General features: G+C 54.6%; 1 protein-coding gene across 2 annotated transcripts in view; it reads left to right on the top strand.

Moving 5' to 3' along the window:
• The window catches only part of HDLBP (high density lipoprotein binding protein), a 59,987-nt gene extending 34,427 nt beyond the window's left edge, over window positions 1-25,560 (top strand). The window contains exons 2-28 of one of the 2 annotated variants that reach the window (XM_006875207.1): window positions 3,650-3,711; window positions 4,232-4,344; window positions 6,443-6,600; window positions 7,205-7,420; window positions 11,366-11,572; window positions 11,647-11,862; window positions 11,958-12,164; window positions 12,254-12,361; window positions 13,290-13,394; window positions 13,660-13,738; window positions 14,036-14,175; window positions 14,814-14,918; window positions 15,010-15,123; window positions 16,198-16,284; window positions 16,379-16,510; window positions 18,921-19,139; window positions 21,657-21,878; window positions 21,953-22,171; window positions 22,345-22,483; window positions 23,220-23,374; window positions 23,812-23,916; window positions 24,078-24,212; window positions 24,382-24,522; window positions 24,740-24,925; window positions 25,040-25,156; window positions 25,234-25,362; window positions 25,474-25,560. In XM_006875207.1, the coding sequence (XP_006875269.1) occupies window positions 4,269-4,344; window positions 6,443-6,600; window positions 7,205-7,420; window positions 11,366-11,572; window positions 11,647-11,862; window positions 11,958-12,164; window positions 12,254-12,361; window positions 13,290-13,394; window positions 13,660-13,738; window positions 14,036-14,175; window positions 14,814-14,918; window positions 15,010-15,123; window positions 16,198-16,284; window positions 16,379-16,510; window positions 18,921-19,139; window positions 21,657-21,878; window positions 21,953-22,171; window positions 22,345-22,483; window positions 23,220-23,374; window positions 23,812-23,916; window positions 24,078-24,212; window positions 24,382-24,522; window positions 24,740-24,925; window positions 25,040-25,156; window positions 25,234-25,362; window positions 25,474-25,560 (3,804 nt within the window). In that variant the 5' untranslated portion in view covers window positions 3,650-3,711; window positions 4,232-4,268. Of the gene's footprint in view, window positions 1-3,649; window positions 3,712-4,231; window positions 4,345-6,442; window positions 6,601-7,204; window positions 7,421-11,365; window positions 11,573-11,646; window positions 11,863-11,957; window positions 12,165-12,253; window positions 12,362-13,289; window positions 13,395-13,659; window positions 13,739-14,035; window positions 14,176-14,813; window positions 14,919-15,009; window positions 15,124-16,197; window positions 16,285-16,378; window positions 16,511-18,920; window positions 19,140-21,656; window positions 21,879-21,952; window positions 22,172-22,344; window positions 22,484-23,219; window positions 23,375-23,811; window positions 23,917-24,077; window positions 24,213-24,381; window positions 24,523-24,739; window positions 24,926-25,039; window positions 25,157-25,233; window positions 25,363-25,473 lie in introns of those variants that run through there. The other variant, XM_006875208.1, reaches the window with a different exon arrangement.
• Window positions 25,561-25,880: the final 320 nt, after the last annotated feature.

Here is a 25,880-nt window from a genome sequence, read left to right as displayed (position 1 = left end):
GCGTCCCGTCTCGGGCGGGGGTGGGGAGGGTGTACCGGCTACGTGTCACTACTGCGCATGGGCCGCAGCGCTGCCTGGAGGAAAAGTGCAAGAAACTTTCCTAACTCGGCGCCCCGCGGGCCGCCCGCGCCCTCACTGCTGGGGACGCACCGTCCTCGGCCAGGAGGTCGCCGTGCTGCCGCGGGGGAGGGGCGCCGACCTGAGCTCAGGTCGGTGACGTTGGCCCGTCTGGCCGGAGCCCCCCGGGCTGTCCCCGCCTCTCCCCGCGTTCCCTCCTCTCCACCCTAGACTTGTCTGGGGGCCTTGTCTTTGGCTGCGCCCCTTGGCGACCCCCACCCCACGTGTGCGCCCCGCCATCTGGCTCTGCGGGGTCAGAATGCCGGGGACCGAACCGCAGCCCACCACCGGGACACTTCTCGCGGTCTCCGGCCCCCAGGTCTGGGACAGTCCAGACTCCAGAAGCCGAAGGCCCCTCTGCCGGCCCAGCCGCAGTCGTAGTCTGCGGTGGTGGCTTGTAGGTGAGGTCGGCGTAGGCCCGTCTCATCCCCTACCGGGGAAACCCACGGGCGCAGCCTTGCCTCAGAAAACCTAAGGAGAAGGGGCCTGCAGACTAGGGGACTTATCCTGCACCCCCATTTGCTGCACGCATCTCTGCTGGGACTGTAGGGGTGCGGGGACGGTGGCCTTCTTGGACTGGAGTACAACTTGGACAGACCCCAGGTTAGCGGATGAAAAGTGCATTACGGAAAAATACCGAATTTGGATGAAAGGCTGGATGAGCCCATTGGGTACTGTGCCTTTAAGCCAGTCCCCCGCCCCTGTGGCTCTCGTGGCCTGTGGGAGGGTCCTGCTGAGGTGGCAGGCTGGGTGCTGACTTCCAGGATGGCCCAAGTCCTGCTCGCACCTACTGTAGAGAGAATAGAAGGCAATTTTGTGTGGGTTTGGATTTTTTTCCGAAGGCTGTGGGTATTCTGAGTGCTTTGAAGACAATTTCCTTCCCAGCCTGGCAGTGGGATTCAAGTTGTAACTTTGAAAGAGAAGAAGGGGAGAAGTTGGGCCCAGTCCTGCCTTCTGTACAAAGCACTGAGATTTCTCAATTGAAGACTAAAATAAAATCCTAGAGATGTACTGATGGTCCCTGTCTCTCTTTGCAGAGACCTTTCCTTCTGAAAGGTAACTGGCAAAACTAATCCACTAAAATTCCTTTTTTAGAAGCAAAAATGTACAACACCCGCATTACCAACTTCTTTAGGGCACCACTTGGACAGCTACTGTAGGTGGGAGAGCTATTCTTCCTTAGCTGTAGTTCCTTGCTGTATGCAGGCCTTTCCAAGATGATGAACCAGTTGGTTTCCTTCCTGAGGTGTCTTCAAGATGAATGCTTACATAGTCGGCACAGTTAGGCACAGTGACTATGTAACGTCACGTCTTCTGGTTTTCTTTGTATGTAGTATGTAGTGTACTCTTCTAGGCATGAAACACTTTCAGATTTGCTTAGACATCTTTAATGTCTTGGTGCTGGTTGCAAAGTGGTGCTCGCTTGTTGTACCAGGTCAGACATTTGTTCGTACCATACCATCACACTCTTGTTAAGTGCCATCGAGTTGATTCTGACGTCTCGTAACCTTGTATAGGGTTTCTGAGGAGTGACTAGTGAGTTTGAACCACCAGCCTTGTGGTCGAGTGCTTATCATAACTCCAGCACCACACATCTGAAGTCGAGCTGGAGAAATGCACATCGATGGTCCTGAATGCCAACAGCCCGCTCTGGCTAAGATGTTTGGAGCAGCCCTAGCTGGGGGGACCTGGATGGTCCTGGGACAGATGAAGGAGGCCGTGGAGAGCAAGGAGGAGTTGGTCTTGTGCTCTTCGGCCAGCAGGGGGAAAGAAGTGGCAGGTTTGGGCGAAACTTGGGGGGAGTTGGGGGGGGAGGGGCTGCGGAAGCCATGGGTTCCTGTCTCGCTGGTGTTCAAAGACTCTGGGAGAGTTGTGGCTGAGGCCCTTCACTCTGACTTGGGCAGTTTTCTCAGCTCCTGTGAGAAGCCGAGGAGCAAACACAGGGCAGCTGGTAGCTGGTAATTGGCTTACCCTGGGCCTCCTGGGAGCTTCAGGTAGCAGGTGAGAAAACTGAGTGGAAGGCATGTCCAAGTGGTACTATGGCTGCTGCAGACGGGGAGCCAGAGGCTTTGACTGGGAGCGATGGCAGGGCTGAAACGAGGGCCTTTTATAGAGACTTGCTCCGGTGCCCAGGGGCACCACAGACTGCCAAAATCTTACAGATGGATTTTGAATTACTTGTTTGATGGCATAGAACCTAAATTTCCAAACTGTCTCTCTGGGTTCCTTGAGTTGCTAATTCTGAAAGAGTGCTGTTGGGAATGGAGACTCTGAGGCTGTGCTTCCTGTCAAACCAGTGTGCTACCTTCTGAGGTCCACTCTCCCTGCCCATTCCTGCTGCCCACGTGGGCGAGGAGAGTAGACAGGCTTGGCCCAGCTCTTCCTTGTTGGATGTTACAGGAATGCAGGTGTGCTGAGGCCCTATCCTTAAGGCACTTGGGCCAAGTGGCTTTACCTGTGGCTTGTTCGAATGATCTCCAGAAGGTGTTGGGGGCGGGCAGTGTGGGACAAGAGCTGCGGCCTGCTCCAGGCTTGTGGAGGCCTAAAGGGAGCAAGTTTTATGTGGACCAAACTGGTCTGGAGTTTGCAGGTGGGGGTGTCAGTGGGCTTTCAGAGGCAGGTGGGTGGAGGTGCAGGAGGAGGGCGGGTGGAAGGGCTGGACCAGTGGGCCTCACCTGACTGGTAAGCTCACCTTCTGGGGTTTGTAGGAGTTGCTCTTGTCCTCACCGTCCCATCAGCCTCAGAGTGGCACGTGGTTCCTGTGAGATGGGGGTCAACCCGCAGGAATGCCACACAGAACCTTCTCCTGAACCTTGTCTTACCGACAGCTTTGTTGGAAGGCTGCTCTCCAACTGTTGGTTCTGACATTTCAACTATGTGCCTTTCCTGGGCCCTGAAACCTCTTATGCCCGTATTTTCTCATGTAGTGTGTCCACACATACAACACAGCACACGAAGCTGATAGGCAAGGAAGGAGGGGTGCACTTTACAAAAGACCATATGAACTCCCAGTATAGACAGAGTTTGGGGTCTATACCAGCTGAGGTGGTCCACACGCTTACGTCACAGAGCAGCTAGTGCTTGGTACTTTGCGGGTCCCCTCCCCACTATGATGCCGAGGTGTGGTTTCTGAGTCCCCGGTTGGTTAGAAGGAAGCGGGGGACTCTAGCAACACGGGAGAGCCTTCTCTCCTGTGTCCACCCCGACTCTGCTGTCCAAAGACATCGCACAAGCGGAAAGGGCACCAACCACCAAATGGTCACCCCCTCCGCTACCTGAAAAGCTGTCTTCTGAAACTCTAGATGCTTCTGGTTGGAAGCTGATGGCTTGAGCATCACACACGCGCGCGCACACACACATCCACACCCCCACCCCCACCCCCACCTCCCCAGACCCTTGCCTCAGTGCTGGGCCTGGGACTAGACATGGCAATAGTATTTCGCCCTTTGCTGACCAGGGAGGGAAGGGGGCTTGGGCATAAAATGGCCCTCAGTAACTCTTGTCTGATTCTCTTGTCCCTGCCCTACACCAGCAAAAGCTGGCAGGCTGACAGGTGCCTCAGGACGGACTCTCTGGCTACTGACCGTTTTGCTGGTGAGTTTGAATGTCGTGTCTGCAGCCCTCCTGCACTGAGGGGGAGGGGCTGGATGTGGCAGAAATGGGGAGTTTCACCCTTTATATGTGAGTGTGGGCAACCGCGCTGGCAGGGTGGTCCTGATGGAGCAGACTTCATCACCCCAGCTGTTTGGTGACGCGAGCGAGGACTCTGTTCCAGACACAGCACCACGGCTCTCAGGCTGAGCCTGAGGGACAGCTGGGCTTGGCTGTACGAGGTGGCCAGAACACAGCACTGTTGCTGCCCGGGCCTTTAGATTGTCGAGTCTAGAACTGTGAGCAGCGAGGTCGTGCGGACGCTGCTCCATGCCTGGGCGAGGTGCAAGGTTTAGTCTCGGCGACACTGTGAGGCCTGGGTGACCCAGACCCTCCTCCTGCGTTGTGTTTTCTCTATCATTGCTTGCTGAGAGCATTTGCAGGTGTGGCTAGCTGACTCCTAGGTCACTGAGTGTTCCCTGCCCTCTGACCCTGGTATCTCCTCTCCTTTTTTCTGCTGCAGTGACGTACCCGGACTGTGTGTAGGTGTGCAACCAACGATGAGCTCTGTTGCAGTTTTGACCCAGGAGAGCTTTGCCGAGCACCGGAGTGGGCTGGTTCCGCAACAGATCAAAGGTGACAGCCCTCTGCGCGCTCTTCGCCCCCAGCCCTGCCGCCTTCTGGAAAGGACCTCTGGCCTCCAGTTGTGGGGCGGGGCCGGGAGCACTCCAGTCAGGGAGGAGCAGGGCTGGCGGGCTGGGTCGGTGAAGGTGGGCACAGGAAGTTTGGAAATGTAGGTAGTGATGTGGAGAGCTGGCCGATTTGGCCATTGGTAATTGCCCAAAGCTGCTGTCCTCCTGTTGTGTTGAATTGAGACCAGGTTGTGCCCATGCAGGAACTGGCCATGGGGCTGAAGGCCAGGCCCAGCGTTTGCAGCTGGCCAGGGTCAAGAGTCGTCCCTTTTAGGAGAAACAAGACTGGAGCCACAGAAGTAGCTTTAAGTCTTTCTAATACCTAATGTTGGAAAAAACAACAGCCGTTGAGGTTAACTTTAATATAGTTTATTTAGCCCAGTATATCAAAAATATCATTGTAATAGGAGCTCTGGTAGCGTAGTGGTTACGAATCGGGCTGCGGACCTCAAGGTCAGCAGTTCGAAACTATCCGCTGCTCTGCGGGAGAAAGATGAGGCTTTCTGCTCCTGTAAAGATTAACAGCCTCGGAAACCCTGTACAGGGTTGCTATGGGTCGGAACCGACTCGACGGCACGTAACAACAACAACAATGGATGTTAGGCTCCTTGGGAAACTGTGTGTGTTAGAAGTACATACAGCACTTCTCCACTCAGATGGGGTCCTTGCATCTGAAACCCTTGAAATGTGTATTTAGATGTCATAAAATGGAGAGCCCAACAGAAAAGATCCCCTTCTCCCAAGGTGTTCACGTATGCCTACATGAGTATCAGTTCTTAATGGCAAGTGAAAGCTAAGTAACATTCAAACACCTTTCAGGTGTTTAGTTAACCCCCTGTGGCTGTCGTTGGGACACTCAGCAGAGGTTGAGTTGTGTAAGCCAGCAGTCCTTTGGGGTGCGAGTCTCCATTCATAAACACGGGGAGCGGACACTGGAGAGGAGAGGTGCTCAGCAGTGCTGCTGCTGCCCGTTTACTGGTGGGCCTGACAGTGCTGGACTAGGGCCCCCACGGTCACGCCTGCCTCCCTGGGGACTCGGGTTCTCACAGTGATGCGTGCGTCCCGGGGGACTTGGGGCCCCCACAGTCACGGCTGCCTCCCCGGGGACTCGGATCCTCACAGTGATGTCTGCATCCCGGGGACTCAGGACCTCCACAGCTATGCCTGCCTCCCTGGGGACTCAGGTCCTCACAGTGATGTCTGCATCCCGAGGACTCGGGGCCCCCACGGTCACGCCTGCCTCCCTGGGGACTCAGGTCCTCACGGTGATGTCTGCATCCCGAGGACTCGGGGCGCCCACAGCTATGCCTGCCTCCCAGGGGACTCGGGTCCGCACAGTGATGCCTGCGTCCTGGGGACTCGGGACCCCCACAGCTACGCCTGCCTCCCTGGGGACTCAGGGTCCCCCATGGTCATGCCTGCTTCCCAGGGGACTTGGGACCCCCCACAGCTATGTCTGCCTCCCTGGGGACTCGGGTCCTCACGGTGATGTCTGCATCCCACGGGGCCCCCACAGCTATGCCTGCCTCCCTGGGGACTTGGGTCCTCACAGTGATGCCTGCGTCCTGGGGACTCGGGTCCTCACAGTGATGCCTGTGTCCCGGGGGACTTGGGGCCCCCACAGCTATGCCTGCCTCCCTGGGGACTCAGGGTCCTCACGGTGATGCCTGCGTCCCGGGGACTTGGGACCCCCACAGCTATGTCTGCCTTCCTGGGGACTCAGGGTCCCCCACGGTCATGCTGCCTCCCGGGGGGGCTTGGGTCACCACGCCATCACACCCTACTTCGTCAGGACCCTTGGTTGATGGGTAGCAGACATGATGAGGGCACTGTGGATATGTGAGGAACTTGGATTTTGCCTTGTGGTTTGGGGGAGGAAGAGGGGGTTTGAGGGCCTCAGCATCTCTTCACCAAGCTGGGGTGCGGGGTGCGGGGACCCACTGTCCCATCGTCCCAGCTCTCTGTATCACGAGGTTACGGTCGGTGGGGAAAGCTGTCACATGCATGAGCCATGAGCATCCTAGACATCTGTTCCTGTCCAGTTGCTGCTCTCAATTCGGAAGAGGAAAGCGACCCTCCAACCTACAAGGATGCCTTCCCTCCCCTCCCCGAGAAGGCGGCCTGCCTGGAGACCTCGCAGGAGCCAGCTGGGGCCTGGGGCAGCAAGATCCGGCCCATCAAGGCCTCTGTCATCACTCAGGTGGGCTTCCCGCCGGCCCCTCCAGGGGCCACTCCTTGCTCCCACAGCCCTTCAGAAGTCCATGGTGCCCTGTTTGCATGTGTTTGGCCTCAGGAGCCCTGTCTGCTGCGGCCCTCCAGCACTGTCTCGGCAACCCTTGTGTTGGGTCATCTCAGTGGTCTCATGCCAGACCCTCTTCCCTATACCATTGACTCAGAACCACTTCCCCGATCAGTTTCTCCAACCTCACCCCCAGTGGGTGTAACCTGTCCAAGGTGCAGTGTCTTGTCAGTCATGTAAACTGCTTTCTACCGGGTGGTTGAAGGCTCTATACACACTCAGTCCCTTTCAGAGCGGCCAGTGCCATCCAGCAGTGTGTGTCCAGGCGGGGCTGCCCGTCCACTGTTCACTCCTAGGTGCTATTTGCCATCTCTGTAAGCCGCTTGTTGTAAGTCTGCTCAGCCCCTCCTGGGGTCTTGCCTCATCCAGTTCCCTCCCGGTGCTAGCTGCCGGCTGCTGTCCGTCCCATTTTCTCAGTGCAGTGAGGGCTTTGTCCTGGGGCTTGATCCATACTCCCAGCTCTTCCTCCTCCTTGTTCTAACTGCCCTGTGTCTTACGTGCACAGGTCTTCCACGTGCCCCTGGAGGAGAGGAAGTATAAGGAGATGAACCAGTTCGGAGAAGGTGAACAAGCCAAGATCTGCCTCGAGATCATGCAACGGACAGGCGCACACTTGGAGCTGTCCCTTGCCAAAGACCAGGGCCTCTCGATCATGGTCTCGGGGAAACTGGACGCCGTCATGAAAGCCCGCAAGGACATTGTTGCCAGACTACAGACTCAGGTGGGTGTCCTGTGAGCTCTGAGTGGTCCTGGACCAGGCACCTCGGATGCTCTCTGATGGTGGGGACAAAGGACCTTGCCAAGCCAGCCCATTGAGGTGAGGCGAGTGGGGCACGTGGGTGAGCATGTGACAAGCAGCAGGTCAGTTCAGACGGGCCTTCCTGGGGGAGGTTTGAAGCACCTCTTCGTCCCGATAATCTGGTCTCTATTCTTGGTGAGTCTCTGGGGCTGTTGTCAGAATCTGTGATGCGCTCGTCTGATGGCATCACGTCTAGACCACGACAGACTCCGAGCATCTCGCCCATTGGTACTCTGACAGACAGCTCAGGCACCCTGGCCCCTGGGAGCCCACCCTCCCCACCTCCCACCCCCCCATTGGTGCAGTTCTAGGTCTGTGGGGGCAGAGCTGGGGCATCAGTAGCTGGCGTGCTTTTCCTGTCGCTGCCTCCAGGGGGCAGCCTGGGGAAGAGCTCTGACCCATCTCGCTTCATAGTGTGAAATACTAGACGTCGGCTGTGTCTGCTCTTGGCGGGCTGTTTGGTGGTTGGACGGCTCTGTCTTCACACTAAGCCCAGTCTCTACAAACCCACCTCCAGGCTGCATTTGATGGGCCTCGTCTCGAGGTCTCTCCTGTGTCTCAAAGCCATCCCTAGGGGACCCTAGGGCTCTGCACCCGACACTTGGTGTTCAGTTGGCCGTTGTGCGAGGAGACACCATGGGGGTGCCGGCTGCGTTGGCTGCCTGCGTCTGCCAGGTGTAGTCTCTGACACCCTAAGGAACAGTTCCCTGTGTCCTTCTGGGGCGCTGTGAACTGCAGTTGGCTGCACGGGGTGCGGGCTTGGTGATTGGGACCTACTCCGCTCATCGGTCACTTCTCCATTCGTTGGTGCTGTAAAGCAGAGCTGTCCTTGGTCAGATGCAGGGTAATAGGGAGCCCTTCCTTGGCCTGTGTCGAGGGTAACCTGATGACCAGCAGGGTCCAGAATGCTCTCTGACTCCTCCTCTCAGGCTTTCCTTGGGCCCTGGCAGGTGGCCCGCCGTCCTCAAGAAGCGCGTCTGGGCTGATGAAACACATTTCCTTCACAGCCTAGAGTCTGCTCAGAGTCCTGGAACTCTGGCCCTCTGGCAACTGTACTAACAGACCAGTCTGGAAGCTCATGGCGTCCATCAGAGGGAGCCAGGTCGCAGGCTTCTAGGAGTGAGTCAGCAGGTGGGCAGACTGCTCCCAGCTAACAAGTGATCGCGGGGGCTGCCTGCCGCCCCTGGTTTCTCGTGGAAGTCTCCAGTCCTAGCGATGTCTGCATCATGATGACATTACACTGTACCTGTGGTCGTTTGCAGACCATTCCGATTGTCACAGCAGTTCTCAGTGCATGATAAGAGTTCTAAAGTCCAGTCAGAGCTGTTCACTGTCCTGGGCTTGGGTGACTTCAGAATGCTCCTGGGAAGATTGCATTCTCTCTCCGTTCCATTTCTGCACGGATTCTTTGAAGGCTCCTTGTACAGTGAGGTTCCGTTCTCATTTGTTTGATTGCAAGGTCAGAGCTCTATTCAGGTGCCTCCTCTGCCCTTCCTTCCACTTGTTGGTGTTGGGAGTAGTTGCAAGGCCAACTTGTTGTGGCCCTGTCCTGCCCTTGCTCTGGTGCCCTGTGTTTTCTGGAGGGGTGTGTGTGTCCTCATTCTTTCTGCTGCTGCGTCCTACTCAGGGAATGCTGGGATTACTCAAGCTCTCCTCTCTCTACGGGCAGGTGGGTGGTTCCCAGCCCTGTACTCTTAGGAAACCTGTCACAGCACAGATTCCTACAAGAGAGCTGGCCTGGGCAGGGGGGTCACCTTAGAGGCTTTCTGCGTGTGCCTCCACTTCCTGTCTCGGGTGGTGTCAGTGTGCCCTCTTCTGGCCATAGCTGGGCCCCGCAGCCCTGCAGGCTCCTTGGCAGCCCGACAGGGAGGTCACCTTTTGTCAGAGCCTCTTTCTTGTGTGTGAAGTGTCTGTTCATACAAGGGGGTGGGGGACTTTAAAATGTTGAAGAAATTTTCCAGTCACTTTAATTCCGTTTCTCCATAAACTTTTGGAAGCTCCCACACACCTATTACCTGTTGGTTTGTCTCCTGTTTTTCGGACATTAGTGTATTAAGACTTACAGAAGCCTTCGTGGGTGATGGAAATTTCAGAAGTGTTTGCCCGTTTGTCCTTTGTGTGTTAGTCTTGCTCGCTTCAATGTATGGTTTGCTCTGTGAAAGCTTTCTTATTGAATACTGTAACTTACTTGTCTTTTGTTCTTTTGCATCATTGCTAGCAAAGTTCCTTTCCACTCGCAGGTTTACAGACAAGGCCACCACAGTTTCTTCTGACACTTGTTTGTAAGGGTAATTGTGGCTTCAGTTCCTGGTCGGTTTGGAATTCACTGTGAATGGTGTGAGGTACACATCCTGGTCCTTCTTTTCCATCTAAGTGAACTGACAATACTGTTTCTGGAAGATAGGTTTTTTCCCCCAGCGATTGGCAATGTGGGTTTTACCGTCTACGTTTTCCTAGTAACTTGGGTCTGTGGCTGAGTTTTCGGTTACTGCTTTAATTCTATGGTTTCAGTTTGTGTTTTCATGTCCATGTCACCTCCACCCACTCCCTCCTCCTGAGTGTTCTGTGTCCAAGTTTTCCTGGCTGTTTACTTCATACTTATTCTGTCATACAAAGTTTACAATCAGTATTCTCGTTGAAGTTGTATGTGTTTCTAAAACTTGATATTGGGAGACCTGGCATCTCTGATTTAAGTCCTCACCAGCCGCTCCTCAGAAACCCTGCACAGGGTCACTGTGAGTCGGAACCAACTCAGTGGCTCCTCACAACAGCAACCTCAGAGCTTTGAAGGGGATGTGTTTTCTAATTTCTAATACACACATCACTGCATTTTGGTTGGACTTCCTCTACATTTACCTTGTCTTTTTTTCATTGGTGCGCTACTGATTGGCCTTCTTTTCAGTTTTCGGCCGGTTGGTTGTGTGCATTGCCGCTGGGTTTTGTCTCTGGGACTCGCCTGGGCCTGGGGTCCCAGGTACACAGCCAGGTGACCTGTACATGCAGAGAGCAGCACTTCCCCTGTTTGCTGTGCCCCTCACACCACAGCTCGCCCGGTTCCTATTCACTGGTTCCTGTTTTTCTTGGAATTGTTTTCACTAATGGATTTGAGTTTTATGGGAGGTGATGTTTGGGGTTTTCTCCTGGGATCAGCCCGATGAGCCATGTGAATGGGTTTCTGGATACTCCACTTTGGAGACGCCTCACAGGACCATCGTGTGGGACTGGGCTCGGTCTGTGGCTGTTTTACTCATAGCCCTTCTGCCCCGAGTTACACTGTAGCTTTTCCAGAAGGTCCTGTGTCGTTACTGGGAGCACGTTCCTGCTGTGTAGCTGGAGGTTGGGGGAGGCCAACTTGTGGGGATGGATGGGGAAACCTTTCCCCTTTCACCCTCTTCGGTGGCCCTGCTTTCTGTAAAACCCAGGAAGTCCTTGGGGCTCTGCCCTCCCACTTGGGCCCTGATCCTCGGAGGCCTCTTTTTCTCAGCCTAATGAAAACGGGGTTTGGAATGTTTCATTTTCCTCTGATTTGCCTACTTCAGCTGACAGAGTAGAGGGTGAGTTTGTTCATGGCTTGACAAGGCCTCTGGGTCTGAAAAGACAGCTTAGTGCTTTAGAAACAAACGTGGGCGCCATGTCTCATGGTGGTGTCCATGAGGGGGCCTGCTCTCTGGGTGCATGGAGCCACTTTGGGAAGACATTGGATAAGAGTACCCTAGATCATTCCATCACTGGAGCCCATGGGGGGTGTCACCGAGAGCGTCCCCTAGCCTAAGGTCAGCATTCTAGCCAGAGAGCACATCTCCGTGTGCAGGAAACATGGGCTTCCTCTGGACCCACTGTAACATCTCTGGTTCTCTTCTGCTGCAGGCCTCTGCAACTGTTCCTATTCCCAAAGAGCATCATCGCTTTGTGATTGGCAAAAACGGAGAGAAACTGCAAGATCTGGAGCTAAAAACTGCAACCAAAATCCAGATCCCACGCCCCGATGACCCGAGCAATCAGATCAAGATCACTGGCACCAAAGAGGGCATCGAGAAGGCTCGCCACGAGGTCCTCCTCATCTCTGCTGAGCAGGTGCGCCCCAGCTGCCGGCTGGCTGACAGACAGGTGAGGGTGGGCACACGGCTCATGCTCTGCTGCTCTTCCAGGACAAACGTGCTGTGGAGAGGCTGGAAGTGGAGAAGGCCTTCCACCCCTTCATCGCCGGGCCCTATAATCGGCTTGTGGGTGAGATCATGCAGGAGACGGGCACCCGCATCAACATCCCGCCCCCTAGCGTCAGCCGCTCTGAGATCGTGTTCACCGGGGAGAAGGAGCAGCTGGCACAGGCGGTGGCACGCATCAAGAAGATTTATGAGGAAAAGGTGCGAGCAGCCATGGGGCTGGGGAGGCTGGAGGGCTGCCCGTCAGCCCCGGCTCCCCTCTGCTGACCATCTCTGCTCTCCACTCCCTCCTGTAGAAGAAGAAGACCACCACCATTGCAGTGGAGGTGAAGAAGTCACAACACAAGTATGTCATCGGGCCAAAGGGCAACTCCCTGCAGGAGATTCTAGAGAGGACCGGGGTGTCTGTGGAGATCCCGCCCTCAGACAGCGTCTCTGAGACTGTGATCCTGCGCGGCGAGCCCGAGAAGCTGGGGCAGGCACTGACCGAGGTCTATGCAAAGGTGACTGTCCTTCGCTGAGAGCCCGAGGAGCCCTGGGCAGGGCCTGGCTCCCGCTCGGCAAACCCACTTGCTTTTTTCCGTCTCTCCAGGCCAACAGCTTCACCGTGTCCTCTGTGTCTGCCCCCTCCTGGCTGCACCGCTTCATCATCGGCAAGAAAGGGCAGAATCTGGCCAAGATCACACAGCAGATGCCAAAGGCAAGGAACGTAGCTCCCGTGTGCCTTCTCCGCTCTCACACCCATCTCCTGCCTCTGTCTCCTTGCCCTGTGGGCACACTCAGTGCCTCAGCGTCACTCGGGATGGAAGAAGAGCAGAAGCTCTTTGGTCCTTTGTCACCAAGGAGAGAGTGTGGTCACTAGGTTTAGTAAACACCTAAAGAAATACCACAGTCAGTAACTACGGTGTGATAACTTTATATACTAGTCCTGTGGATGTGGTGCCGCGTGCTGATGCGCTGGACTGCAGGGCCGGTGGTTCAGGCTCCCCAGTCGCTCCTTAGAAACCCTATATACAGTCAGAACCGACTCGACGGCACTTACCAACAACAGAGTCCTATTGGAGACCTGGGGTGGCGCTGTAGGGTCAGCACTGGACGACTAACTGCAAGGTTGGCAGTTCAAACCCACCAGCTGCTCTTTGGAAACCCTATATAGGAACCCAGTCAAAGACACTTAACAACAGTGGTTCCATTGGTAACTTCTGAGGAGCAGCAGCTAGTTTAGAGTTGTGTGTTGTTGATGTTACGTGCAGTTGAGTTGGTTGCAACTAACAGTGACCCTGTATAGGGTTTCTGAGGAGCAGTTCAACACGACCTTGTGATCCGGTGCTTATGTCCAGTGCCACACCAGGACTCCTAGGCATTTTCTGTCCGCTGGTTCTCTGGCCTTCAAAGGCAGCAGCTCCCATTGTGTTCAGACTTCATCCTGGTGACTTCAGTCACTGCCTTCGTGTTCTTGGTTCAGACACGGCTGCCCATGGGGCAGCTTCTTCCCCCCGGACGTGGGTGCACTGTTCCTAGAAGGGTGTGCAGTCAGGCCAGGAGGACAATGTGTCTGCAGGCACATGGAGAGGCCCCCTCACTACCCCCAACCTTACCCACCCTCCTTTATTGTTGGTGATGGGCAGGTCCACATTGAGTTCACTGAGGGTGAGGACAAGATCACTCTGGAAGGCCCCACAGAGGACGTGAATGTGGCCCAGGGCCAGATTGAGACCATGGTCAAGGACTTGGTGAGTTGCAGGGGACGTGGGATGTTGGGCAGGCAGGGGGCACAGGCTCTGCAGTTGGAGGGGCGGCAGACCGGCAGTGGCACCGGTAGCAGGCTCTCGGCTAGATGCTGACCATCCCTGGAAGAGCCCTGCGTCCAGGCAACTCCGTTCTGAGCTGGGGGTTTTGCAACACGGTTTTAGAAAGGCAGCAGCGGCCAGCTGCCAGACTTCAGTCCCTGTGGCCACAGCACTGTCCCCACTGACATGCCCAGTGTGCTTCCTGCAGATTAACCGGATGGACTACGTGGAGATCAGTGTCGACCACAAGTTCCACAGACACCTCATTGGCAAGAGTGGATCCAACAGTGAGTGAGCTCAGTCCGGAGAGCAAGATGTCTCGGGGTGTGACCAACCCACATGAGGCTCTCCTTATCCGCGGAAGGGAAACCACCACAGTACTGACCAGGGCACTTGTCTACCCACTGCGGGGGCCACTTCCCTCTTCCCCTGGGGCAAGTTCTTGGGGCCTTGGAGGATGTGGAGTTGAGACACACAGTTACTTCTCCTGCTTCTGAGGCTGGATCAGCACATGGGGTGGCGGGACTCCTCTGCGTAGACTGTGTGGGGTGTGGGCTGAGACACTTTCCCCTCTTGTTCTCCAGTAAACAGAATCAAAGACCAGTACAAGGTGTCTGTGCGCATCCCCCCTGACAGTGAGAAGAGCGACCTGATCCGCATTGAGGGGGACCCACAGGGTGTACAGCAGGCCAAGCGGGAACTGCTGGAGCTCGCCTCGCGCATGGTGAGGGCCCATGGTGGGGCCGGGCTGAGCAGGCCTGCCTTCCACATGCACAAGACAGCATGTTCTAGGTACAGGGCTGGCCGCTTGACACCAGCTTTCCCTGGCACCCCTGGTGTGGGAGCAGGCCCTGCCCTGCTCTGTCGACACATCTCAGAAGTGGTGGTCAGCCTTGCTCAGCCTCCTTGGAGTTCTGTGCGCTCATCGCCACCCCCCACCCCATGCCACTGCTCTCCAAGTCCACTGCCCTACAGCGTCTGGTGCCCATTTACAGTCAGTGCTTTCTGAACCCTCTTCCCGGTCAGTCCAATCCACAGTTTCAGAGTTCTTGAAACTATTTGGTTGGCTGATACATTCTTCCAGGGCCCAGCTCTTTGTCTTCTGTATTCTCCCTGGAGGGCTCCGAACATGCTAAAATGCCAGAGGCTCTGGAGAGCCCCCTAGGTTCAGGCTCCTCTGAGCTCTCCCCACAAGGAAGGGTTGTTGGAGAGGACAGGTGTCTTGTCGTGGGGGCTCCTGAGTGGCCTGGCTCAGCCCCGGGCTTCCCAGTGGCACTTGAGTCAGCCGGCCGGGGTGAGGGGGGCGCTGCGTACCTTTCCTTTCACAGTGGATCATCTTCCTTCCTTCCTTTGTACTTTCAGGAAAACGAGCGTACAAAGGACTTAATCATTGAACAGAGATTTCATCGCACAATCATTGGGCAGAAGGGGGAACGGATCCGTGAAATCCGGGACAAATTTCCAGAGGTAACTGTTCACAGTGGCACCTTGTAGCCCTTGGGAGAGATGTGATGAGCATTTGGTACCCTGGTAACGCAGCCTCGCTGGTTTGTTTTAGGTTATCATCAACTTTCCAGACCCAGCACAAAAAAGTGACATCGTCCAACTCAGAGGACCCAAGAATGAGGTGGAAAAATGCACAAAATACATGCAGAAGATGGTGGCAGATCTGGTAGGAAGACACTCTACACCTCTTATCACGGGACGGTGTTTGGGGCAGGCAGAGGTGTCCCTTCAGAATTCTCCACTCTCTGTCCTTGGAGCCTCCATTCTGCCATTTCAGTTGGAGGACCCACCAGGTGCCTTTGCCCAGGGGTCTTCAGCTACTTAGACTTGAAGACTCCTGTCCAATAAGGGGAGAGGTCAGAAACTGTAAAGGAGAGTGTCAGTTAACAGATTTGTGAGAGTCCTCAGAACCCACGTGGGTGGGGGAAAAGGTTTAAGAGTGACTCAAGGTGGCTGGCAGCCCTGTCCTTCCCACCCGTAACTCCAAGTCAGGTCCCCGATCTCTCCACTAAGCTCCCTCCCTGCTGCTCTGCAGCCTTGGGGGGCTAGCAGCCATCCTGCGAGTCCACTTAGCTAGTGTGCGGAGGGCTCCTGGCTGGACTCGATGGCTGACGGCCAGTAGAGCTTGCTTCTCGTGATTGAAGGTGTGCACGGTGTATTCTCTGCCAGTTTTATCAAAGGGGGCTTTGAGCCAATTGAGCGGGGACATGCCAGATGCTGTGAGTCGTTGGGAAGGTTGCCACACCTATCCCCATGACAGATTCTGAAGGTCTGTGGGGTGCGGAGGGAATGTGGGACCTGAGATCACGCTTGCCAGCCGAACCAGGAAAAAACACACCACACATGAGAAAAGGCCACTGTCGTAAACGTTGACAAGAAAATAGGGAACCCAGAAAACAGCTCACCTGGGAAAATCTGCACATAGAAAAGTTCTCGTATAAAAGGGAGGGTTTGGGGTTCAGGTGCAGTTAGAGTTTCGTGCTTTATATACCGTATAGCAGCCACCGTGTTGTCTTCACGCTGGTTCCCGGGTGGTGAAGTGTTGTCAAGTCGGTTCCGCCGCCTAGTGACCCTGTATAGGGTTTCCGAGGAGCAGCTGGTGAGCTTGCACCACCAACTTTGCAGTCTGGTGCATTAACACAGCGCCACCCCAGGACTCGGGTGCCCGGGTTAGTAGGGTGTATGTCACTATGCCACGTCAGTGGTTACTTAGCTCACCCTTTTCTTGTTTCTTTTTCAGGTGGAAAATAGCTATTCCATTTCTGTCCCAATCTTCAAACAGTTTCACAAGAACATCATTGGGAAAGGAGGTGCAAACATTAAAAAGGTGACCAGCGTGTTCCCTGCAACATCCAGCCCTGCTCTCCTAATGTCTCAATTATGGGAAGTCGACTTCTCATGATCCCCCTCTCTCCTTACAGATTCGTGAAGAAAGTAACACCAAGATTGACCTTCCAGCCGAAAATAGCAACTCTGAGACGATTATCATCACAGGCAAGCGGGCAAACTGTGAGGCTGCCCGGAGCCGGATTCTGTCTATTCAGAAAGACCTGGTAATGGTGGCTGCATGTCATGGAGAGCCTGGAAGCCGGGATGAGTTTTCCTAGTGTCAGATCTCTAACTGCATCTAGAATTGTAGCCTAAGTTCAGTTCTACAAAGCCAGTTGGATGGACACATCCAGGTCATGCTAACTAATCAGTCTTGTGTTTGCCACTTGTTATTGTTAGGTGCCATCGAGTCGGTAACGACTTGTAATGACCCTGTGCACAACAGAAGGAAACACTGCCCAGTCCTGGACAAACCTCACAATTGTTGTCACTCTTGAACCTATTGACGCTGCCACTTGGCCAATCCATCTTGCTGGGGTTTTTCCTTTTTTTCTCTGACCCTCCACCTTACCAAACATGATGCCCTTCTCCAGGTCCCTCCTGACCTCCCAGGAGCACTCTGACTGCACTTAGCTTAGCTTGGCTCCTGTTAAATGAGATTTCTTTTCTGCGTGTTCTATTAATTAGTGAGAAACCTCCAGTTATAATAAGTGATTTGTTTACTACTCTGCTTTTACTGAATCTCTGTTCTTAGTATCCAGATATTTAGGATATTTGTTATATTCTCTTGATGAAATGATTGATCCCTTTATCATAAAAGGACCTTTTTTATTCAACCTGACAATCTTGTCCTTTAGGATTGGTGTATTAGACCCTTTACATAGAACATGGTTACTTTTATGGTCTGCCTCCTTGCCCTTTGTTTTCTACTTGTCCCATCTGCTTGCTCTTCCCATGTCGCTCTGGTTCTGCCTTTTGGACGAATGTCTGTACAGCTTTTTCCCTTCTCGGTTGGTTGGTTGCCTTCGGGTTTGCAGTGCAGCTCACACAGTTTACCTCGAGTGACTTTAAAGCACTTGGACTTAACTCTTTCCAGAGCTCTTCCTTGAAGTGTAGCTACTTTAGCATCACGTAGTGTAACTCTGTTGGTGAATTGTTTTTATGTGTCTGAATTTTTACTTTACCTTCAGTTTTAGAAGACTTTTTGCTGCTAGGTTGGCAATACACTTTTGCTTCTTTCGGTATTTAATGTTTTCCTTCATTGTCTTTTTGCCTGTACAGTTTCTGATTGTTGTTGTTGTTAAGTGCCGTCGAGTCGGTTCCAACCCATAGCGACCCTGTACAGGGTTTCCAAGGGTGTAAATCTTTACGGGAGTAGAAAGCCTCATCTTTCTCCCGCGGAGCGGCTGGTAGTTTCGAACCGCTGACCTTAAGGTTCGCAGCCCAATTCGTAACCACTACGCTACCAGAGCTCCTTATAGTTTCTGATTAGGAGTCGGATTTTATCATTGAGTTGGAGTAGGTTATGTTTCTTGGTGAGGTTTCATGTTTCTTTGCTTGTGGTTCACTGAGCTGCTTGGATATGTAGGGTTTAGAGTTTTCATAACCACTTTGCACATTTGTTGGTCATTGTTTCACGTTTTTTTGTTGTTAACCTTTCATCTCCTCTTCCTCGGCTTCACATCTAGCAGGCCAGCCGCTGGTGTCCCCCAGGTCACTGGTGGTGCTCTGTTTACTTGGGGGGAGGGGGCTAGAAGTTCATCCCTTTTCTGCTGTATCTAATCTTTCATCTCATCTTGTGTGGTTCATCTCAGACATTGTATTCTCTCTAGGAGTTCGGTTTTTACTTAACATGCTCAATCTTTAACTTTTTGACCATATGTAGTGTAGTACAAATAACGGTTCTGGTGTTATCTGTTCATTCTAACCATCCCTGTCATTTCTGGGTTTCCAGTTGATGGATTCCTGGGTTTTAACTTCCCTCATTATGAGTTATTTTTTCTTGTTTGTCTAGAAATTTTAGATTACAGTCCAGACATTATGGGATTTATTTTGATGGATGATAGATGTTGTAGTATTTCTGTAAATATTTTGAACTTCATTACGTTAGCTGGAAACCGTTTGCTCCTTCTGGGATTCTTCTTTTAAAGACCTGGTGGGTGGGGTCAAAGCAGTATTTAGTCCAGGGCCTTCCTGACATCCCTGGGTCTGTCCAGTGTGACTGATGGAGGCAGGCACCATCTCCAGGTCCCCAGAGCACTCTCTCATCTAGTCTCTACCCTTGGGTTCCTGACCTGCCGGCTCTCCTGAACCCCCTAGCTCCCTCAGGCTCACCTGGTTGGTTTCCTGTCTCATGTTTCCCACAGGCTCTTTTTCATGAGTTGTTCCAGGTGGGAGGGTAAACCTGTTCCCTGTTGTTTCATCTTGCTGGAAACAGAATTCTCGCTGTCATGGCAAGGTGTCACCCGGAAGCGTTTGCCTGTGAGCCACAGGTTTATAGGCAGCGGAGTGTGCTTTCTGGGTTCTAGTTACGACTCTGCGCAGCGACCCTGCTGGACATTGTCCTCTTGTGGTGACCTAGCACTGACCGCATCCCCTGCAGCCTTCTCAGCTCCACTGTATGCTTGCCCCTAGGCCAACATTGCTGAGGTGGAGGTCTCGATTCCGGCCAAGCTGCACAACTCCCTCATTGGCACCAAAGGCCGCCTAATCCGCTCCATCATGGAGGAGTGTGGCGGGGTCCACATCCACTTTCCCGTGGAAGGTTCTGGAAGCGACACGGTTGTTATCAGAGGGCCCTCCTCAGATGTAGAGAAAGCCAAGAAGCAGCTGCTGCACCTGGCTGAGGAGAAGGTGAGTCCACCACCCAGTGGGGCTGCTCCCATCCATGCCTAGGAAAGGGGGTCACTGAGCGGCTGTTACCTTCTGCTCTGGCTCCCCTGGGGGGGTGCTGGGAACCCACTTCCTCTATGGATAACTGACACCTCCTGAGTAGCGTCCCTTCCCGTTGTAAACCCCACGTTCGCATGAGGAACTTTCTCTTTGGCTTACTTGTCTTTGGGTGTGAGTTTAACTAACAACGTCTCGCTGTGCGTTTCAACCTGATTAGAGTCTTTAAGGTGGGATCACGTGAGCTGTACAGTTTATTCTTCGTAAAAATTGGTTTTTCTAGACTACTTGCTGCTACAACTCACTTTGGAATCAGCTTGTCAATTTCTAGAACAAATCCTGTTGGATTTTGATTGGGATTGTATTGACACTGGGGACACTTGATCTCTCCACTGTATTGAATTTTGCCTTCCGTATCACTCATTATTGTAGGTCTTTACTTTCTCGCTGGTGTTTTGCTGTTTTTAACATACAGATTTTGTGCACATTTTGTTTGATTTGTAACTAAGCACTGTTCTTAGTGCTATTGTATATGGTCTGGAGTCCTGGGGTGGCAACGTGGGTTAATGCACTGGGTTGCAAAGTTGGTTTGAACCACAAAGTCAGTGGTTCAGGCTCACCAGCTGCTCGTCGGAAACCCTATACAAAGACGCAATGGGTCATTAACAACCTGCAATATACAGATGATACAACCTTGCTTGCTGAAAGTGAAGAGGACTTACACTACTTACTGATGAAAATCAAAGAGAACGGCCTTCGGTATGTATGGATTGCATCTCAATGTAAAGAAAACAGAAATCCTCACCACTGGACCAGTAAACAACATTCTTATCAACAGAGAAAAGATTGAAGTTGTCATGGACTTTGTTTTGCTCTGATCAACCATCAACACTCATGGAAGCAGCAGTCAAGAAATCAAAGGATGTATTGCATTAGGCAAATCTGCACAAGACCTTTTTAAAGTGTTCAAGAGCAAAGATGTCAGTTTGAGGACTAAGGTGTGCCTGACCCAAGCCATGGTATTTTCAATAACCTCATATGCATGCGAAAGCTGGACAGTGAATAAGGAAGACCGTAGAAGAATTGATGCATTTGAGTTATGGTGTTGGAGGAGTATATTGAAAGTGCCATGGGCTGCCAAACGAACCAATAGATCTGTGTTGGAAAAAGTACAGCCAGAGTGCTTGTTGGAGGGCAGGATGGCCAAACTTCGTCTCTTGTACTTTGGACATATTGTCAAGAGGGACCAGTTGCTGGAGAAGGATAGCATGCTTGGTAAAGTGGGGGGGTTGGAAGAAAAGCGGAAGACCCACTTCACAAGATGATTTCGGCACCGTGGCAGCAGCGATGAGTTCAGGCTTAGCAACGAATGTGAGCTTGGCTGGGGGAAGGGCAGTGCTCCGTTGTGTTGTACATACAGTCGCTATGAGTTGCTGCTAACTCAATAGCCCTTACAACACTTGTGTGTGGTGGAGTCCTGGTGTGGCGCTGTAGCATTATCACTGGACTGGTAACCACAAGGTTGGAGGTTCAAACCCTATACATGGTTGCTGTGAGTCTGGGCTGATTCAAGGCCATGTAAACACAAAGCAGCTCCCTTACTACGTTCTGGTAGGTTTTTGGTTGGTTCCTGTGAACTGTCTCTGAAGACATGGTCGAGTACTATGTGACTAGCTGGTTGGTGTCCATGCTGCTCTCCTGCTTTTCCCTGCCTCCTTGTGGGTTCAGGGTGTGCAGCGGTGGGAAGGCCTCTCGCCCGTTGGCAGGACATGCACGTCAGGTCTCCAGTGGGGGCGCTTCACTGGGTTGAGGCTGAGTTGGGTTTCTGGATGGGTGTTGAATTTTGTCTGTTGAGATGAAAACGGTGCTTCTTTGGAGTTTGTCTTCTTAGGATGAGTTCACTTTGTTTTGTTTCATGTTGAACTCACCTGGCGTGTCAGAGTTCGAGTGTCCACTTGATTGTGGACATTGTTGTTGCCATGTTACTGGACCTGCCAGACTTGGTCTGACACGGTCAATACTCGTGTTGTGTTTTCTGAGAAAATACGCTGCTTTGTGGCTGAGCAGTATATGACACGTGGGTGCAGGCTCAGCATTTCCCGTCTCCCTGTGTGTGTGGAGGGGGGAGGGGTGCTCAGTGCACACGGGCTCTCCCTGCTCTGTATGTGGAGGGTCTGGGGTGCTCTGTACGCTCGGGTGCCCCAACATTCTTGACCAGAGGACCATCATTGTCCAGAGGCTCGCTGGGCCTGGGCTCTTGCTCTTCCTGGTGCTGGCTGGGTTAGTGCTCAGAGACCCAGAAAAGCAGGGACCTGGGGGTAGAGGGACTAGGGCCGTGGCCCAGCAGATGCATCAGGAAGAGCTCGAGCTTCTTGGCGTCTGAGTTTGTGTGGAGGGCACCATGCTGTGGTCCACTCCTAGTCCATGTGAGGAGGGTCCTTGCAGGCTGGCTTTAGGGTGGTCTCTTTGGACCTTCCGTAGCAAACCAAGAGCTTCACAGTTGACATTCGCGCCAAGCCGGAGTACCACAAATTCCTCATTGGCAAGGGCGGCGGAAAGATCCGCAAGGTGCGTGACAGCACAGGTGCCCGCATCATCTTTCCCACGGCCGAGGACAAGGACCAGGACCTGATCACCATCATCGGGAAGGAGGATGCCGTCCGGGAGGCCCAGAGGGAGCTGGAGGCTCTGATCCAGAACCTGGTAGGCCCTGGAGCCCCGGCCCCTGTTACCCCGGGCGCTGGGCCAGGCCCTTACCCTCCATTCTGTTGACACAGGACAATGTGGTGGAGGACACCATGCTGGTGGACCCCAAGCATCACCGCCATTTCGTTATCCGGAGGGGCCAGGTCCTGAGGGAGATTGCAGAGGAGTACGGTGGGGTGATGGTTAGCTTCCCACGGTCCGGCACTCAGAGTGACAAGGTCACCCTCAAGGGCGCTAAGGACTGTGTGGAGGCCGCCAAGAAGCGCATCCAGGAGATCATTGAGGACCTGGTAAGTCAGCCCTGCGGGTCCCGCCGCCTGTGGGGGTGTTTCAGAGTTAGGTTCTCCTCATGGCCTGCCTCCCTTGCTCCTTGAAAACAGGGTGTCTTGAGAGGGCTTGGTGGTACACTGCGTGTGGACCCTAAAGTGTGTGCCCTTGGCTGTGTCCTTTCTCTGTCCTCCAGGAAGCTCAGGTGACCCTGGAATGCGCCATTCCCCAGCGGTTTCACCGCTCTGTCATGGGCCCCAAGGGTACCCGGATCCAGCAGATCACCCGGGATCACGGCGTTCAGATTAAGTTCCCCGACAGAGAGGAGAACCCAGGTGAGCCCCGCACTACCCTTCCTTGGAGTTGGTACAGGTCCAGAGACCCAGCTGACATGTGTCCAGATGTGGGCCGGGGACTACTCCGCTGCAGAGCTGGAGCCCCGAGCATGTTGGTACCAGGCTCATGGTCCCATTCCCAGCAGCTTTCTCCCACCCCTCTGTCATTTCTGGGCTAAGGTCAGTTTGTTGCTGAAGGTGGGAGGTCCCACATTTGGAATTCTGTGGGTTCTGTCTGTCCATCTGTGTGTCCTAGCTGGTGGCCTTTAGGGTCCCCGGCTCGTGGGATGTGCCGTGGCTGACTGAGTACATAGCCTGGTCAACTGGCCTGCCTGCCGTATGAGTGCACACGGCACCTTGGTCAGGCCTCACGCTGGAGCGGTTTTTCCCATTTCATCTGGGTAAAAGTTCCCACTTAGGGCTCGGAGACAGAAAGCATGTGTACAGCCCAGACTCATCACCTGCCCTAGGCTTCCTGCTCCTTGGCAGGAGGCTTTCTGGATCATGGACGGGCAGGCCTTCAGCAGACATCACATCCCACTCTCTGTGGTGGGCATTTCTCACATCACACAGGGCACCACCAACTGCCGTCCTGGGGCCCTCTCCACAGACTCCTCTATGTCTACCGAGTCCCCTGTAGAGGCTGGCCCCTGTCCTGTCACTGGGTCTGAGCGCTGAATGGAGGGTGCTGGTCCCCACAGCGTCCTCTTGCCCTCCCCACCCCCCCCACCCCCAGTTCACAGTGTAGAGCTGACCATGCAGGAGAATGGGGAGGAGACGGCGGAGGGCAGAGACGCCAAAGAGACAGACCCCGGATCTCCACGGCGCTGTGACATCATCACCATCTCTGGCCGCAAAGAGAAGTGTGAGGCCGCCAAGGAGGCCCTGGAGGTGGGGCACCCACGGCCCAGCGCCCAACGTCCGTTCATTTCCTTTGAGACTTGCACTTCCTGTCTCCCACCCCTCACCTCCTGTTCCCCCTGGGAAGTGGGTAACCCACCTGCCTGCCACTCACTGTGAGCTGCCTGGTTTGTGTTGGGTGCTGTCATAACTGGTGCACCACCACAGATAAGAAAGCGGTCGGGGGTCGGGCCCTGAGAAAACCCGAGCTGAGTCTGCTGGTGGTGCTGGGCAAAGAGCAGGCCGGCTGGGCCATGACCCCCCGAGCCTTCCTTCCCTTGCCACACACATGAGGGGCTTCGCAGATACCCTGGCAACATCCCATTGCTTTCAGTTCCACTTTGGCACACACTCTGTGAAGGCCTTCATGGCCCCAGGCCCTCTCTGCTTCCGCTTATGCAGCTGGACCCTGGCTGTCCCTTTTCTAGGCTCTGGTTCCTGTCACTATTGAAGTAGAGGTGCCCTTTGACCTGCACCGGTACATCATCGGGCAGAAAGGAAGTGGGATCCGCAAGATGATGGATGAGTTTGAGGTGCTATGGGGTGGAGTGGAGTGGGGTGGGGTGGGCAGGAATGTGTGTGGACTCTCGCTGCCCTTGGTATGACTGTTCTCGTGGCCCCCTATGTGGGGGAGATGTCCCACGTGCCCGAGCCCTGCACAGCTAAGCCAGGTGGGCTCCTGTCTCCTGTGCAGGTGAACATACAAGTCCCAGCCCCGGAGCTCCAGTCCGACGTCATCGCCATCACTGGTCTGGCCGCCAACCTGGACCGAGCCAAGGCCGGGCTGCTGGAGCGCGTGCGGGAGCTGCAGGCTGAGCAGGAGGAGCGGGTGGGTCCAGCACTGCTCACGAGAGGACCGCTCTGCGTCCTGCCACGTGGTCGCCCTGTCCCTTCAGCTGTGGCTACCATCAGGAAACCCCGTGTCCCTCTGTGGGGGGGCGGGAACCAGCCTGTGGGCTGCCGGTTACTTGTCAGCTTCATGGGGAACTCTGTTCTAGGCCTTGAGGAGTTTTAAGCTGAGTGTCACTGTGGACCCCAAATACCACCCCAAGATCATCGGTCGGAAGGGGGCTGTGATCACACAGATTCGCCTGGAGCATGATGTGAACATCCAGTTTCCCGACAAGGATGACAGCCAGGTGAGGGCCCTGTCCACCCGCCCTGGACAGATTCACCCCCGGGCAGCCAGAATCCAGCTGTGTCCTTTCAGCTGCAACCTCCTGGCACCACTGTTGGCAAGTGCTTCACGCCAGCCACGTCGGTGTCCATGGGTGTTGCTTGTTGCCGTCCTGTGGGGAGTCGTGTGGAGACGCAGGTGCCCTTGTGCACCCAGGTCACCTGCGCTCCCCTGTGCAGCCTCAGGAACAGATCACCATCACGGGTTATGAGAAGAACACAGAGGCGGCCCGTGACGCCATCCTGAAGATCGTGGGTGAGCTCGAGCAGATGGTCTCTGAGGATGTCCCACTGGACCACCGCGTCCACGCCCGCATCATTGGCGCACGAGGCAAGGCTATACGCAAGGTCATGGATGAGTTCAAGGTGTGTCTCTGCTGGGGAGGTGCTCAGGAGTGGGGGTGGGGGCAGCAAAGAGAAAGTGCTGCCTGGCCATCTCCCAGTCACTCACATCCACCCTTGGCTACGATGCCCTTCCAGGTGGACATCCGCTTCCCACAGAGTGGGGCCCCAGACCCCAACTGCGTCACCGTGACAGGCCTCCCAGAAAACGTGGAGGGGGCCATCGACCACATCCTCAACTTGGAGGAGGAATATGTGAGTCCAGACCGGGGGGCTTGGATCCTTGTAAGGTGGGGGTGAGGGTGCAGCCTGACAGCCCCGTGTCCCCCCAGCTGGCTGATGTTGTGGACAACGAGGCACTGCAGGTGTACATGAAGCCCCCAGTTCACGAGGAGTCCAAGGTCCCGTCCAAGGGCTTTGTGGTGCGGGACGCACCCTGGACAGCCAGCAGCAGTGAGAAGGTCAGATGTTCCCTCTTTCCTGGGCCGCTGAGGGCGGAGCTGCTGCAGACCAAACGTGCCTCCCAGGTGGAGGGGTGCTCCCCCTTCTGAACTGTACCCTGATCTCCACAGGCTCCGGATGTGAGCAGCTCTGAGGAGTTCCCCAGCTTTGGGGCTCAGGTGGCTCCCAAGACCCTCCCGTGGGGCCCCAAGCGATAATGATGAGGAAGCTGACACCTCTCCAGCCGGCTGCCCTGCCCCCCCACTCACGGGCTCGCGCTCTGATCGGCGGCTGGACCCGGTAATTGTCAACGCTCCCCTCCCCGCCCGAGGTCTCCCAGGGCAGCCTGGGCGGCTGAGGGCGCCCAGCACGGGCGGCCTGCACTCAGGACCCGCCCCGCCCTCTGCTCTGGGACAGGCTCTCCACTGTTTTAAACACTAAACAAGGTAATTGAACATTTCATAACCCATAACCAGACTCTGAGCTTCCCGGCCCCCCAGCATGTCCGTCAGCGCTCTGACCTTCATTCTGAGAGCCC

This window comes from Chrysochloris asiatica, unplaced genomic scaffold, assembly GCF_000296735.1.
Source record: "Chrysochloris asiatica unplaced genomic scaffold, ChrAsi1.0 scaffold00314, whole genome shotgun sequence".
Lineage (NCBI taxonomy): Eukaryota > Metazoa > Chordata > Mammalia > Afrosoricida > Chrysochloridae > Chrysochloris > Chrysochloris asiatica.
This window is presented reverse-complemented; position numbering and strand designations above follow the sequence as displayed.